Below are 17,227 nucleotides of genomic sequence, written 5' to 3'. Positions count from 1 at the left end.
CTCACAGGATCCTCAACTCCACCATCTCATGGTCACTGCAGCCAAGGCTGCCCCCGACCTTCACATCTCCAACCAGTCCTTCTTTGTTTGTTAGTACGAGGTCCAGCAGCACACCTCTCCTCATTGGCTCCTCCACCACCTGTGTCAAGAAGTGATCATCAGTGCCCTGCAGGGACCTCCAGGACTGTTTGTGCCTAGCTGCGTTGTCTCTCCAGCAGATATCAGGGTGGTTGAAGTCCCCCATGAGAACCAGGGCCTGGGATCGTGAGGCTACTTCCAGGTGTCTGTAGAAGGCCTCATCGACTTCCTCCTCCTGATCAGGTGGCCTGTAGTAAACACGCACAACAGTGTCACCCATGCTAGCCTGCCCTTTAATCCTTACCCATAAGCTCTCGACTCACTCTTCATCCACCCCTAGCTCGTTACATTCCAGTTGCTCTCTCACATAAAGAGCAACTCCACCACCTCGCTTTCCTGGCCTGTCTTTCCTAAAAAGCACGTAGCCATCCATGACAGCACTCCAGTCATGCGATCTATCCCACCATGTCTCTGTAATGGCAACGAGATCATGGCCCTGTGACTGCACACAGATCTCTAATTCTTCCTGTTTATTCCCCATGCTGTGTGCATTGGTGTACAGGCATTTCAGAGAGGTGATTGAGCATGCAGTTTCCCAGGAGGGGTAAAAGAGGATCCTCCATAGCCACATCCCATGCGCACTTCCCTGGCTGCATTCACCTCCTGGCGGCCCTGACTTGAGCTGTCTTTTGCCAGCTACCCTGTCACTATAACTCTCCCCTTCCCCCATCTTTCCTAGTTTAAAGCCCTCATGAACTACATGTAGAAACAGTATTCAAAAAGAAAAGGTAGTGAGAAGATAAACAATTTCATCACTAATGATTACATACTTGAGGCCTCAGCTACCATCCACATAGTTCCCTCTACTGCCAAATGTAAGCATATGCTTAATGTCACTACTGTGAGATGTTCTTTTATTGTAGTTCTTTACAAAGTTCGGTGTCTAAATGTTTGCAGGACTCAGGGTCGTGGTTAAGATATGTCATTCTTGCTCTTGCATTGAGAAGAGGAAAGGGTTAAATTGTTGCTTAAATTGTAAATGATCCTTTTAAAGTACTTCAGCCCCAAGCTGACTTGTAGTGATAGACTTCACTGCTTGAAACATAAAGCTCTGCCCTCACCTTGTCCTATATTTGCTTCTGGGCTTTTTTTTTTGTGTGTTAATCATGAGTTGAGTAATTCGTCATTTTTCAGTAAACTACTATTTTGACTTTAAAATAATCATATAAATCAATTTTAAAATAGTTTAAAGTGTACTTTCTGGGAGCTCACACTTTTGAAGTGCCAGCCATCGCAGGAACTTCGTGGCCATCTCCACTGTCTCTTCAATAAAAACCTAAAGTTGAAGTGCTGTGCTCTCAATTTTGTATGGTTTTAGCAGTTGTTTGTCTGAATCAGAAGTCTTATTTTATGGGCAAGACTGAAGATGTTGTTCCTTACATCCTATAGACATGGCAAGTTTTTCAAATGGAAATCTTATAGTTGGCCCTTTAGTTGGTGACTGAAGCTGGAAAAAATTAGTCAAATGGTCTTATGGAGTGGGACACTCGCTCTGATGACCTGAAACCCATGCCTTTGGCTCTATTCTGGAAGTCTTTTGGTTTTGAAATAGTTTAAGGTTTTGGTCATGAGTTCAAAGGCACTAATTGACCCAGAATCTCTCTCCTGATGTGATCGTTTTTATCCCTTTGACATCTGGCCAATACTTCTCCTATGTAACAATAAAAATCTTTTTATATTTCCAGCATTAAACATCACCGCTAATTGGAGAAGGGAGTTGATTGACAGGACAGTTCTTCATGAGAGCCTTCAACCTAAATTATTTTGAATTCAGTAACCTCCAAGGCATGCTGCAGAAGCTGTTAGTTTTATGGGTTTTTAAGGGAGTATGAGGGTATGTTTCTGGGTATGAGTGGAAAGTGAAATGCTTTCCTGGAGTTTTCCCAGGCAAACTACTGTCTCTCTTTGACTTTTAAATGCTGCTGGCTGACAGCTGATTTAATTGTATATCAGTGTTAAGGCGTCTGGGAAGTTTTTAGAAATTTAGTTATTGTCAAGCATTGAGTGTTTTATCTAGGTCTTCTCTTTTAAAGTTAAATTTTAAGAAAAAAGAAAAGTAATAGAAGAACAAATGAGACCACTGCTATTGAGATTTGCTTCTGTCATTCATTTGCAGCAGTAAATTTTAAGCCAAGTAACTGTCAAAGTAGAAATTCAGTAGTTTGACCAGAACTCCTTCCTTCTCCTGGGAAGGAGGTATGAGGACATCCTTTTTTGTTTGTTTTTTTTTTTCTCTCTCTCTCTTTCTCTTTCTCTCTCTCTTTTTCTCTGCATTTCCACAAAAGGAAACCATTCTTATTGCTGCACAGGACAAATGCGAATCAACCAGGCATTCCTTCTGTGCATGCTTTTAGATGGTTCACCCTCATATGGTTAAGAAGGTGTAGTGGAAGGGTGTCCTTCTAATATAGTAACTAGAACAAGCAAAAGCAGCTGCATTGGACATATATGATTAGTCCTGGGGCACATTGTCTTCTCAATGAAACTTCATGCTTTTAGTACTGGTTAGCTTTTGTGTTACAACTTTCCTGAGTCAACAAATTCAGGAATGCAGAACATTTCCTCAAGAGATGTCCTAAATATTTTTCTGTTCTTCTTTTTTTTTAAAGTTACAACTCATCAGTTGTAAAATTTGCTTTATTTTTTAAACTAAACATAAAGACATACTTTTGTTCAGATGAAAAAAAAGATAGTAATGATCATTAAGAAGACTATCTTGCTCTTAGCTCCCTACAATAATTCTGAGACACTCTTTCCCAAGAGGAGACTTTTTGCTTTATCCCATTTATTTTTTTCCATTTTCTTGTGTTTATCTGTGGAAGAAAGAGTGGAGAAGAGCTCTCTTTAGTAAGAACCTTCCTTCCTCTTTCTTAAAATTATTTGAAGTGGTATATTTTCACTAATGGTATATAGCTTGTCATTTGTCACAGTAGATTGTATTGTTGCATGCAAGTGTTGTATTGCTGTTGTGTGGTGCTTAGCAAGTTATGTCCTGCATCCAGCTGCTTTCATTTCATATTTCATCTGAGTTTTACTTACATATCCAGATAGCTGATCTGTAGTGAATGTAATTGCTATACTTCAGATGCTGCAGACTGTCAGTAGCATTACTTGAAAGATCCCTCCTAATTTGCATGACTGTATTGGCATTGGCTGTAATTTCTTGAAATGAATCAAGCACAGGCACCAATATATTGATTGGAAGAAAACAGATGAAGTTGCTTATTTTCAGTTGGATATTGCTTTTTTCTTGAAAAAAAAAGTCACAAGGTTTATGCATAAGAAATTACAGCAAATGCTGGTAGTGCTGTGCCAAGCCATATGAAAACCCTCCTGTCCACTCCAAATTATTGATCGCCAATATGGGGGTGGCCTGTTACTTTTCTGAATTGTGCTTAAACTACAGCTTGAAAACTTTGCACCTACTGGGGTAAAAGAGTATTTTCACAGTCATTTTTATTTCTTTATGTTTTATTGCATCTGCTTACATGACACTTCTCAGTTCAATTCTGTTTTTAATTTTTTTTAATGGAGAATCAGGCACACAGTGTGCAGCTCTAATCTGGAATGGAAAAAAAACCAAGTATTACATAGCACACTCTAAAATGAAACCTTAAAACCTCTGAATTTTAGGAGTGTATTAGAAATCACTGCTAAATTGTATCTCGAACACCTAAGTATTACATATATTATGATATCGCAATATCATAAATTATTGTGAATGGAAGAGATGATACTGTGAAGTTTCTTAAGAACCTAAGCTGATTTTTGAGTAGCTAATGAACAATATTTATATAATTCACAAATAATCAATAGTTGCACATTTCTAAATTCAGGTTTCAAATTCTGTATTTATAGTATAGCTTTATTTTACTTCTAATTTTTACTTTAGCTATAGATGTTGCGGAAGACATGCATTTTTGCGGAGGTGATTACAGTGCCATCAGTCAAGTCTATCAGTTTACATGATCTACAAAAATGATTGGGAAGAAGAGAGAATTTACGAAGAAGAGAGTTTAGCTATTTATTTTCAACATTTCATTGGCACGTATACCACGTGCAATCATTATTTTCATGAACAAGCAACAGTAAGACCAGTTATATGATTACACTGGACTCTTTGGAAATATTTCTAGAATCAAACTGCCTAGGTTTCTTATGAAAGATAAGTAAAGTTTGTTTTCTGTCTAATGCTAAAGCTACCATTGGATATTCTGTAAGTTTTAGTTTAGTTTTGTTTTTTTTAAATGTCCACTTCTTTCTTTCTCATCTGCAGTAACGAAATGCTCTTGGAGGATAGCTGTGTACTACATTGTTTTGCTGAATTCTGTTGTTTTCTAACCTTAGCACCAGCGAGATCCTCGGCTGAATGAAATTTTATTTCCATTCTATGATACAAAAAGAGCAATGCAGATAATTGAGACATATGAGCCGGATGAAGACTTGAAGAGTAAAGGTAAACAAATGGGAGGAAATTTAACATCACTGGTCTTTAGGCATTTGGACAACATCTTCTGAAGCATCAGATGTCTAAAAAAGGAGCTTACAGTCCTTGTGGTCAGTGGGCAAGTGCTTGTGTGGCCGCCCAGAGAACTAGATCAGGAACCTGATTTGCTGAGAAATATCTCCCCCTCAAAATCGGTGATTTTTCAGAAGGTTTAATTCCCTGATACAGGTTATGGCATGGCCACACATACAGCTGTCCTGGTACAAAATAGGAGAGGCTAGCCCAAGTCTGGCCTTGAGTAAATGGAGAGCAATGTGGGGACTCCTTCTGCCATCAGGGTCCCGTGCATGTGGCTGACTACGAAGCTGTTTAAGTATTGTAAAAAATGTTACCCTGTGCTCCACTGGATATTCATTTAGCCTTCTTATATTGTGATCTGTATACTACCTGAGGGCAGCAGCCTAGCTTACAACAGCATATTTTACATGGGTGCCTTGCAAAATGTTATGCTCTCTCTGAGCAAGAAGATTACAGACCACAACCATTGGCTGCCTGGAATGCCTGCCCAGCTGTGACTTTTTCCACTAGACTCACTGCATATCATCTGAGAGCCATTTTGTGCTGCCACTTTTAAGTTCTCAGTGATCAATGAAATAAAAACACTTTTAAAGCTGGAAATTCCATTTTCCCCCCTTTTTCACCTTCTTCCAAAACTCAGAAGCAGCTGAGAGGATTTGAGTAAGACTTTCCAGGGCAGTTCACCTTTGGCTAACACAAACCACAGAAAGCTTAAGCTCCACTACAGGATTTTTCAGAAGGCTATGAGCAAAATAAAAAGCAGGATTATTGGAGTTCTCTGTATAAGAGAAAAAGTTGTTTTAAACAAAATAAAATTAGGAGTGCTGTGACCTGTGCCTTAGAAATAGCTGAGCATCCATATTTGACTTTAGGGAATGCAGTTTCCAAATTAGTGTCAGATAATTATTCTTTGCTATGACTCTCTGTGAGTAATCCCTTCTTCCCTATCCCCCATCCTTTTATAGCCTCCTGGCACTTTAAAAACTGATATTGCAGTGTTTTTCTGATATTGCACTGATTATTTTACCCTTTTTTTCATTGGAATTTATCCCTTGATTTTTTTTATACTTTATAAAGCACGTAACAGGGAAGTAAGAGAAAGATGTTGCAAATTCTGTCCTGAGTTAATGTACTGTCCCATGTTCGCGTAGAAAATGGCTTGCTTTTCATTGTAACGGAATAAACTACTGCAGGTATTTCAAACAATGTACTTGGAAGTATCTTAGATTTTCCATGCTTTGCAAATGAACACACATGAGTGTTTTCAGGTACGTCTTCACTTGGTTTTTGCCAGCAGAGAACAATCTCTACGTGTGCTGCAAGCTGATTAACAGCAATGTAGCCACAGTCAGCGCAGGACTAAATATTGAGCAAGAGGGGGAGAAGTCCCATGTAAGACTGTTAAATGCAAACTCGCAATTTCTTGCTGACAAAGTCCGAGAGTCTGAAATTCTGAGGATGTGTCACTACTTGCTTGCCTTGCTCGCATGCTCTTGATGGCTTAGGTCTACTATTGATAAGTGCTGGAGACAGGATATTGAGCTAGATGGAACCCTAATTTTTTTTGATACAGCCGTTCTTATTTTTGGGGAACATAGTAGCAGATTTTGCACCAGTGTCACAGTTGCTGTTTAGCTTGGAGTACTGGAAGAGGGAGCTTCTGTTTGCCTGCAAAAGCTTGTGTAGATGTAACTTTTTGATAGGGTTCCTGCTTTGATAGGGTTTGTGCCCATTATAAATTTCTAACAGTACGTTACCCATGCTTTCTTCTTCCTTCCAGGTCTCATATCAAGTGATGGATTTTGCAGATACTTGATGTCAGATGAAAATGCCCCAGTTTTCCTAGACCGTTTGGAGTTGTATCAAGAAATGGACCATCCTTTGGCTCACTATTTCATCAGTTCCTCCCACAATACATACTTAACAGGCAGGCAGTTTGGTGGGAAGTCTTCAGTGGAGATGTACAGACAAGTGCTTCTGGCTGGATGCAGGTTGGAAGCAGTAGATAATAGACTTTAACATTTGTGAATTTAATAGTTAAGTCTACATAATATTCCTTAGTAGTGATAAGTTGCATAATTGAATGTATAAATTAAGTGTGGTAAATGAAAAAATACATATTTAAGGTACTATTTTTCTCACCAAAAAACACTGCAAGATGATGTATGAATTGGTTTCAGGAGATGGGAGATGGGTTGTGATAAAGGCAACAGAAGTTTGATCTCAAAATGAAAACTGAAGAATTTGAGAGGATTTTCTGCCTTTTAATTAAGAAGTTTATGTATAAATGAGAATCAGTTTATGATTTCCTGCTTAATTTCTTGACATACTGTAGCATGTCACAACCATGGAAGAGAATAAATAATGAATGCTAAGGTGCTCAGGTGTGAATATATTCTCCCATACATACTGTATTTAAGGTAGTATATCCCAAGTTGTAAAAGCAGCCTGAAATTACACAGATGCAGCTTAAAAGGAATTGTGTTATGCCTAAAATTGCTTTGTAGCTACTGTTCCTGAACATCACTGATCAGAACTTGTCCTGAGTAGCTTGCCTGTACTGAAACACTAGGAAAGCTGATACAGTTTTTCTTGGGTCTTTAGATGCGTTGAGCTGGACTGTTGGGATGGAAAAGGTGAAGACCAAGAACCAATAATAACACATGGAAAAGCAATGTGTACAGATATTCTTTTCAAGGTAAATGCCTGACCACTACGCCTGAAAGTAAGCCCAAATAAACTCCCCAGGACAAGAATCAGTGCAGGGCACCTTCCTCTTCTCCACACCCAGCTGCTACTCCTTTGCGACAGACTGACAGATCTCATCGATATGGCCTCTTGTCCCCAAACCTTAAGGCTCCTTTCTGCCTTGTGTCATACACCCCTTTTCCACTTCCCTGCAGGAAGCAGGTTCTCATCTGTTGCCCAGTCTTCCAGTCTTTTCACATCCTATAGCTCTTCGCACAACAGAGTAAAAATCCCCTCCACTGCCTACGAAGTTTTTAGCTGTGGAAGCAGCCTGGAGATTTGGGGTTACTCTTGGAGTTGAAATCCTTCCTGGCAAAATGAGATGGCAGATCTGGGGGTAACTCTGACGGGTTGTGAGTGGAGCAGCCGTCTTTGCTGCAGGTGCAGTGAGCGCTGTCAGGCACTGAATCCAGGTCGTTGGGGGACGTAGAGAAGAATGAGCATACATTCTGTTCCTGTTCTGGTTTCATTAGCTACATTTGAGATTTAGCTCTTTGTTTCTCAGAGTGGGGTATAGGATAAAAAAAAATCTCTTTCAATGTGATTGTAATTTGATCTGTTCTAATTTGAATCCTGTTGTTACATTTTAAAGGACGTAATTCAAGCCATTAAGGAAACAGCATTTGTTACATCAGAGTATCCTGTCATTCTTTCATTTGAAAATCACTGCAGGTATATAGCGTATCCCTTTTTTATTTTTAATAGTGCAATGGGTGAGAAAGATGATATGCTCAAAAGTACTGTAATTTGAGTGTATTTGAAAACTGTATAGGGGTGTGCAGATATATTGGTTCTCACTTGGAAGAGACTGTACTTTAATATCCTGGTCAAGCTTTAGCTGTCTTAATAATGGCAATATTGTAATCTGTGGTAAAGCTGTGAAGTATATTTGAACGTTCCATTAGCTGTGTGGTATTCAGTTCATCTACTTTCTTGGTCTTTAATTTAAATTCATGTGTATCAGATAATAGTTTTTTACTAACAGTTTGTTTACAGTAAAATAATAGTTTTCAGTTGAGAGAAAGTGGGCAGTGTATAATTTGGGATGCCTAAATTATTCTGGTGTTACTCTCTTTTGCTGAGTAATAGTGATTTCTTTTTTTATATTTAAAAGTTAACCGATGTCATATTTTCCAGCAAATATCAACAGTACAAGATGTCAAAATACTGTGAAGATCTTTTTGGAGATCTCCTGTTGAAGCAGCCTCTAGAAACCCATCCGGTATGTTATTTTCTGCCTGTGTTTCTATTTTTTATATTAGCTGTATTTGAGAGAGAGGATAAACTGGGATTATATTACCTATTGTGGGAATGCTGTTCAGTTCCAGTCCTGTTCTTTCAAAACCGAGTAGCCATTTGGGATGTCTCTGCTTTTTGATACAAACTTGTCCTTATCTGGTTTGTTTAATCTTTTCTGTACAGGGCTTGGGCGAGCAGCCTGGGGAACTCCATCCCCTTGATGTGTGATGTAATATCAGATCCTATATAAAATACACCACATAGGTTGTATTTGTTGGGCATTTGTAACTCTGAAATTGCCAGTCACTGTTGACAAATGATTAATTATAAATTGCATGGTCTCATCTGAGAAGGATGCAGTACCTCATTTCAGCTGCACTTTGCATGCTTCACACTCTAGATCAGGCTCTGCAGGCTAGGTAGCCCCCACTACTCCATTAAGAATTAAATTAAGCACAAAGAGTTCCCTGCAGTCTCACTTAGGCTATCAAGTGCACTGTAATCTGCATGCACTTCACTCTCCTGCATGGCAGGAGATAATAACAGACACTGCTCCCCAAACACAGTATTTGAGGCTTAGTGTCTTGTTATCCAGCGCTTGCAGCTACACCTCCAGGCCTTCCTTAGTCCCGTGAACAATTTGCTCACTTCCTATGCCAGCAGCCACCAAAACAGTGAACAAGCTGCTCTCGGTGCTGTGGGAACCCATGGCAAAGAGGACTCTGCCTGTCTTCTCAGCTCCTGACCCTTTGAGCCCTTTCAAAGAGGCCTCTGGTCATCGGCATCTTCAGGGCTGCACTTTTCTTGGCTTCCCTTGCATGTGGCAGGGACAGCACCACTTAAGACTGGGAGAAAATCAGGTTGTCACCCTGAAAGGTACAACTTGGAGAAAAAAAACCTGTAGTATTCCCCTGTGATGTCTGTAATACCTTGCTATGCTCTTCACAAAGACTTGCTTCCAGCAGCTTTAGGCAAGCCTAAAATAGAGCCAACCAAAGGCTACAGTGCTGCTACCTCAGGCCCCAGTATTTAGCTTCAGCTGCCTGCGCTCCCTTCTACATTTTGTCTCCATTCCTCCTCAGGGGTTCATTCGGTCCCCAGCCCCCAGCAAAACAAATGTTGCAAAGACATCCCAGGAAACCTGGAATACGTATTTCAGGAGCACTTGTTTGCTGGTGCCTCGACTGGCTGAGGAGGACAGACCTTAAGAGAGACATGACACTGGTTGAAGCGGATTTGTTTTTTAACTGAAAGCAAATATTTGTCCAAATGGGCATCTAGCTCTACCCTATGCTTGGGGATGCTGACTAGCGTCCTGGAGGCCTAGGGATAAATGATCTCTGCGGCACTGACATCTAGTGGAACTACAATATAAGCGATCTCAGGAACAGTTGCTCAATGTGTACTCTGTCATCAGTGAGCAAGCCGCAACTCCCATGGCTGAGCTAGCCTGGTGGTAATAGATAACTAATACCCTTCTGCAAGGAGGTTTGCACCCATTATTGTGGCAGGGTTTGGGGTTGGTTCTTTTTTTTTGGCTTGGTTGGTGTTTGTCATCTCTGCTTCTTGTACCTGGGTTTCAGGTTGTGGTGGTTGGTTCTTCCGTTTCTTCCTCCAGAATTGTGCTTCTGCCTAGCTCAGAAAGTTGGATTTAAGGATAAGAATATCTGAATATTTCTTCTAATAATTTTTACTAGTCCTGACAATATTTTCTAGTACCATATCGCTCATGCTTCACTGGGGACCATAGTCCGTTATAACAATAACTCCCTAAATAATATCCTTAGCAGGCCTCAGGTGGAGAGGGTACTGAGGTACAGTACCCCAAAATCTATTTCTCAGCCTCAGACTGATGTGATGAAGCTTAACTCAGAGGGTTTTGTACTTTTTCCCTTTTCTCAATAATGTTTTTTCTCCTTCCCTAAATTCGAACAAACCTTTTACTAATACTTACTGTGTATGTGATATTTGCCATTTGGTGCCTTTCACAAATGCTGAAGACATGACCCTGTAGCCCTACTGGAAAAAAACAGTCCTCATCACTTAACTAAGAACTGGGTAGTGTTTTCCATTCACCAGTGCCAGCCCATTTTTACTCTGTAAAGTACGCTGTAAGTATGTGTGGGCTGGCTTGCTTGCATTATTACAGCTTGAAGGGACCATAAAAGGTGAGTTATTTAGAGATCAAATCGGAAAAGGCTAAACTGTGACTTGGACTATGCGTCAGGCACAGGGAGAGAAGGAAAGTAGGAAGTCCTCTGATGAAGAGTTGCAGGCCACATCCATGCCCGCTGCTAGGTAGAAGACAACAGAAGACATTTTGATCAAGGCAGCTGAGGATGGCGTAGGCCAGAGAGCAATGTGCTGATTTCAGCTGGCAACAGTTACCTGTGCAGAGCTTTCCCATGGGATAGGGAAGAACAGAGGAGATGATATTACTCCAGTCAGACTGCCTTCCAGGGTTGTGCCTGAGGTGGCACTGCTTGCTCACTGCCTAGTACCATTGCTGTCCTAAAGTCAAAGTCCAAAATAGGGATACAAAGAGGTCAGTAGCTGTTACTAAGCCTTTTTTATTGATTATTTTACAGCTTGATCCAGGTAAAGCCTTACCTTCTCCTAATGACCTCAGAAGAAAGATTCTCATAAAGAATAAAAGGCTGAAACCTGAAGTAGAAAAAAGTAAGTAAAGCTTGTCAAGTGTTAAATTAAACAAAAGTCCAGACTTGAGATGAATGCACTTTATGTTTCTAAACTTTTCAAATTGCTTGCATTTCAATGTTGAAGAATATGTGTTACGAATTGTATGTAAATGACACTTTGTTTGCCCTTGCGTTTCATATGAATGCTAGAGTCTGGGCCTTGGTATCAGCGTGTAGCATAGATAGACCTAGAAATGTAATCCTGGGACTTTATCAGATTGCTTTTCAAGCTAAAATATAACAGAGATATAATCTCTAGTAAATTCTGCCCACAGTGATATGTTTACATTGCTGTGTTGTTCCAGGATAAGCAAAAAGTGAAATGGAATTTCAAATTGCTCTTCTTGCTGTTATTGCCAGTTCTGATATTTATCTTCTTTCAGTAATAATAACGTTGTTATCTTAGTTTCCAGTATGGCCATAGTGATAAACCGTGGTCCTTCTCCTGCCAAAGATAAACATGCAAACCTTCTACTGACTTCAACGTTACGCTGATGGTGTTCATACTCTCTAACCGAAATGCACACAGGAACACAATTGAAAATCCAAGCTCTCTGCCTCCATTTGAATATGGTGCATAAATCAATCACAGAAGAGAGAGTTGTCTGCTTATTCTTTGAAGAAATAATATATTAACTCCAAAGGCCTTTGAAGTCTGTGGAGGTACTTTCCTTAACTTCAGTGAGCTTTGGATACAACTCTTGACAGCTTTTCAGAACTAGCAACAGTCCATGTCTAATGACACTCTTATTCTGCAAAATTTTGGTGCTAACTGAAAACTTGATCTTGGAGTTCCCATTAAGTAAAAGTAGATCTCAGAATCAGAGAGTTTTGCTTGTTTTCATGTATTTCATTTTGCTACAAACTGTTTATGAAGTGACTAATTTCTTTTATTTTTCTTATAAACAGAACAGCTAGATGCTCTGAAAAAGATGATGGAGGCTGGCGAAACAGCTGCCCCTGTAAATATCCTAGAGGATGATAATGAAGAAGAAATAGAAAGTGGTGAGGATTTCATAGAGAATGCCTCTTAGAACATTGCATGTTGTAAAACAGTGGGCCAGCATCAGCAACTAGCATGCGTTACCCACGCAAACCACATGTGTGGTCTGTGGCAGCAGCAGTAAGTCTGGGCTCGGTGCAGGACCGTTTATACAGACCTCCAGCCCCACCATCTCATCTCAGATAGATGCCACAGCTGCTTCTGACTCTGTGGCGGGCTGTGGTTGGCATGTTGAGCTTTGAACACAGCTCAGGTGGTCCGAGTGGTAATTTTTAACTTACTTTTCAGAAATTATGTTGTAGCAGCAACCCAGTCAGATTTTCACTGTGTATGTATGTGTGTACGTGACTGGGAGGCTGTGATATTTGCTTTGGAAACAGATTTTGTCACTATTTTTAATGCTTGTGTCAACATCAGATTGAACTATTGCGTTATTCTCTATATGGATAACATCAGGGATAGGATTTTTCATGCTGAACTTCAGATATCATTAGTGTAAACATCTAGATCTGAGCCAGTGATGTGGAATGTGTTTATGGCCAACAGAGAAAAGCAGGCATTTCTAGGATGTGATTCACATGGCCTGTTATAGATGGCCACCTTCAGATGAGGTAAATCATGCAGTGCCTGTCCCAAGGTACTGGACTATGACCCATTTCATACTGAATGTCCGAGCTATAGCCTACCCCTTGGTCCTTGATTCCTTCATATCACAAAGCTGCTGCCATTGCAGTCAGTAGAAGTCCTCGGGATAGGTACGCTTTATGATCCAAATCTGTTGTCTGTCCTTGCAATGATGAAAAAGCCTGAAGCACAAGGATTTTTTGGAAGGGCCTCTTCAGATGATCCAGGAGCACAGAGGACATGCTATTTGGCAGGCTGAGTCCCACTTGAAATGAATACTTCCAATAGTGTTGTTATAGTGTTGTGTTATTAATTACATGCTAGACTACCAAGAGGCTCAAATAAGTATTTTCTGAAATTATTATTTAAATCCAAATAAATCATATACTTGATTTTGTTTTTGTAAGAGGCCTTATTGTCTTCTTTGAGAGCTCTAATTTCATATGGAAAATCACCTTAAAAATAAATTTAAAGGATCCTCTATAATAGGGGTGTGTGAGGAAACTAAAAACACACATTAGAAGTCTGGACACCAGCAACTTTTTACATCTTTATTTAAAGAACCCATCTTCATTTCTTGTTTATTTCCCCAATCCTGTGCTTTTTTACAGTTTTCCTAAGCATATTAATGATTCCTTCAGATATATACTAAATAAAGTCTCCCTTCCTAACCACGCCAAAGCCCTAAGAATCTCAGGCCTTTGCTGTAATTTACTACTAATGCTTGGAAACCTAATGCCATGGATTTTTCTTCTGTTTAAAAAATCTCCCAAACCAAACCTGTGCATTTGGCTGTCATTTGTTTCATCTCACACACAAAAACAGCAGCTACTGTGTTTTTTTGCACTGATCCTTCTTTTTTTTCTGTGCAGCTGACCAGGAAGAAGAAGCACATCCAGAGTACAAATTCGGAAGTGACCTTTCTGCAGATGATTACTGTCAAAAAGAAGCTGTTGCCATCAGTGTCAAAAAGGTGGGATTGCTTCTTATATGTATTTCCTTGGAAGCTTTCCACAGAGATAAGCGTAAAAGACATTCTATTTTGTGGAAGCATCACATGTTGTCAAAAGAGTCAAATACAAGCTTTCACTGAATTCTTAACCCTCAGATTCATGAGAACACAAAATTTTATAGCCCAAAATAGCTCTCTGCTTGTTCAGGTGGAATACTCATTGAGGAAATGGAATCAGTATGTAGGAAGACAGTGCACAAGAAGTGAAAGTTTTCACCAAAAATACTAATTAAAGGCTGCTAGCAATTCCCTGCAATCCTATCTCTGATATTTTACTTTGCATCACCATTTCAGAGTTTTAATGTGGGGAGAATATCAGTTTCCTCACTCAACAGTGCTTCCTGGCAAAGCTTTATCCTGTGTCTCCATTATAGGGATTCCCTGGGTCATTCTTTATTGGTTAACTCTTAGGGTAGCTTCTCCCTTCCACATGCAGCGATACAGGCAAAGTAGGAAGATCATTCCCTGGTGGGGCAGTGTGGCAATGGGGCTATACCAGGAAGCCAGCTGGCAGACAGGGTAAGAGTGCTTTTTATTCCACTGGTATTTGATTTAGTACAGTTTATCAGTCTGTACTCAGTAACAGAATATTACTTGTTATAGCACTTGACAGTAATTAAGATACAGGACGCTGGAATTCAAAACTAAGCCTCCTCTGGCACTGAAGGCATTAGAGCTGCTTGCTACAGAAAAAAACATTCAAGTGCTGAGGTACCTTATCAGATCATACTTCTCTGTCACTCAAGCATTTGTGGTCACTTCTCTCCTGCCTGGCTACCTTTGGATCTTATTCCAGATGGAAGTATCAATAAGGGAAATCTTTTCATGACATAGATTGCCCTTGGCAGTATGTCTCTCTTTAGCAGTACCACAGAGACATCAGACCTGCCTGCTTGGGTTGTCTTTCAGTCTGCATCCTTGGTTCTTCAAGACTTTTGTGGATCTTCTCACTGAACTGCTGTTTAACTTGTGTGCTCTTGGGCTAGTTTCACTTACTAAATCAGCAGGTCCTTAACCACCTGAGCACTTTTTTTTTCAGATTAGTCAGTCATCCTCAGCATTTGCCCTTGGGTAATTTCTTTGCTGCTTTGCTGATCAGTGACTCAATCCTTATTCTTTAGGTAGGTACCTTCAGTGCCAAGTCACCATTTATCTGTCTGAGATTCTGAGTAGTGACAGCTTATAACTGAAGACAGACTGCAGAGACGCTTACTTGGCCATTGCAAGTAACATCTTGAGACAGGCCTTTTCTGAATGTGGGCCTTTAAAGCACAGTTTACAGCAGTCTTAACCCTTAAGTTTTCAGAATCGGGACAGCCTGCATATCCAGATGATCCTTTGTGCTCTCTGGGTGTGTCATTCTCTCATTCTTCTCTGAAACTTCCTGTCCCCCACATCTAGTGATTGCAGTAGTTTGGACTTCACCTTTTAGCATCCTCCCTCCTATTCCCACTGCTGGCCAGCTGCTGAATTTCATATCTTGTGTGCCCACATTTGAAAGATATTGCAACTTTTTGCAAGTTTTTGTGACAGATGAGCCACGCAATAAAGTGGAAGAGGTTATACTTTTTGCTAAATACATTAACTTTTTGAGGATTTTTTTTGCCTTACTTATGAGTATTTCATACTGCATTTTCTTTGGGTAATGTATATATATTTTTTTCCCTTAGGCTGTTGAAGATTCTGAGCAAGAAAACAATAAAAAGGTGACACATAGGATGTTATGTAGTTTGTTTTATTGCTTTATATATAACATAAATATTACTTACCATGCATTCTTAGTGGTTTAACAATTAACAATTTTATGCACAGTTTCATTGCACCTATCGAATGTTTTTGAAAGTCACTTGGCCTCCTTTTCTCCTGTAGGGTTTCTTCTTCTGCTGTCCTTTTATACTGGGTTTAGGGCTGTCAGAACATACAACACTAGTTGGGGACAGCCAGGAGTGCATGACTTGTCCCTGCTTAGAAGTGTCTGATCTCAGTGCAGGTACCTGCCTCTAAATGCCATGCACTGGCAAAGGGCAGTTCCTTGAGAGGTGTTGAGATATATTATCCCTGCTTCTTTTTTCCACTTCCCTTACCTTGACTGCACTGTGTTTTCCTCTTTCTTTTTCATCCTTTTCCTTTCCTTTGGGACTTCTGCATTTATCTTCTCCCAGATTCCCTTCTGTTAGACTCTTCCCCCTCCTTCCACTCTTCTTCCTTCTCTTCTTTCATTAAAACTGCTCCTGTTCCTAATCACACTTTGTTTCCGTCTGTTTTGTTTTCTAAGGGGGTTCTGCTTTTTTTCTTGGGGGCTGGGGGAAGAGGAGGTAGAGTGGAAAAAACCTAGCTCTCAACAACTTTTACCCATTTTTCTCTAGCCCTTAAAAGGATGTGCTGTTATAACCATCCCTTCGTCTCAGTAAGCTTTAAGAACATGCCATCCTACTCCTTCCTAATTCATAGCTTTAAAGTCCTAAATCCTTTGATGTGAACAGTGCAAAGAGAATAGTCCTTTAACTCTAAAATTTGTGGGTCAGTAGGTAAGTAATTTAAATTTAATAATCAGTAGATTGTCTTAGAGCATTGCCATGGAGCTGGTGTGTCAGTAATGTAATCATACAGCTGTAGGCTGCAGGGTACTGTTGCCTGGCAGTAAGGCATAAATAATCCTCTTCAACTTCCTTTTCACTGTGATTCATTACTTAGACATTTAAGGGTCAAGAGAGTAAAATATGATTAGCAATTCTAAGCAGGCAGCAGGAGGCACATTAAAGGACCCTGATTTTTAGAAGATGTGTGGTCAGTTCTTCCTAAATATTGCCCTTCCAAACATGGAGACACTGAAAATGACTAGTTACTGTGAAGAACTTTGGCCTTAATTTTATCTAAACTTTATTAGCTAAAATTGACCTAGTAACAAAAAAAGCCTGTGCTCTGCTAATAAAAGGATGCTGGTGTTTGGCATATTTAGGGGACAAATTTGTGAATCCTCAGTATGTGAATTCTAGAGAAACAGTTGAGTTGGACCCTAGAGAGCAGCATTAAAATGTGGTATCAGTTTGATTTCACAAGCCACTGGAAGTTTGATTCAGTCTAAAATGCAAATAAAGCTGTACACAGCTGGTCTCCTTCTGGTAACTAAACTGTTCCAGGCAATCAGCAGATATCAGCAAATGCCATTCCTTGTAACTGTAAGTACTCAGAGGTCAGACTGTATTCTGGTTATGTGGGCACCTGAAGTAATAACAGGA

The 17,227-nt window shown here is 40.0% G+C and overlaps 1 protein-coding gene across 1 annotated transcript in view; it reads left to right on the top strand.

Moving 5' to 3' along the window:
* Positions 1 to 17,227, top strand: part of PLCB4 (phospholipase C beta 4) — a 225,238-nt gene that overhangs the window by 151,612 nt on the left and 56,399 nt on the right. The window contains exons 13-21 of the mRNA XM_067292707.1: positions 4,486 to 4,594; positions 6,444 to 6,654; positions 7,268 to 7,361; positions 8,004 to 8,083; positions 8,549 to 8,633; positions 11,239 to 11,329; positions 12,259 to 12,354; positions 13,849 to 13,949; positions 15,659 to 15,694. Of these exons, the coding sequence (XP_067148808.1) occupies positions 4,486 to 4,594; positions 6,444 to 6,654; positions 7,268 to 7,361; positions 8,004 to 8,083; positions 8,549 to 8,633; positions 11,239 to 11,329; positions 12,259 to 12,354; positions 13,849 to 13,949; positions 15,659 to 15,694 (903 nt within the window). The remainder of the gene's footprint in view (positions 1 to 4,485; positions 4,595 to 6,443; positions 6,655 to 7,267; positions 7,362 to 8,003; positions 8,084 to 8,548; positions 8,634 to 11,238; positions 11,330 to 12,258; positions 12,355 to 13,848; positions 13,950 to 15,658; positions 15,695 to 17,227) is intronic.

The sequence above is a fragment of the Apteryx mantelli genome, chromosome 3, assembly GCF_036417845.1.
Source record: "Apteryx mantelli isolate bAptMan1 chromosome 3, bAptMan1.hap1, whole genome shotgun sequence".
NCBI classification, from domain to species: domain Eukaryota; kingdom Metazoa; phylum Chordata; class Aves; order Apterygiformes; family Apterygidae; genus Apteryx; species Apteryx mantelli.
Note: the sequence above shows the minus strand (reverse complement) of the source record. Positions and strands in the feature narration are given on the sequence as shown.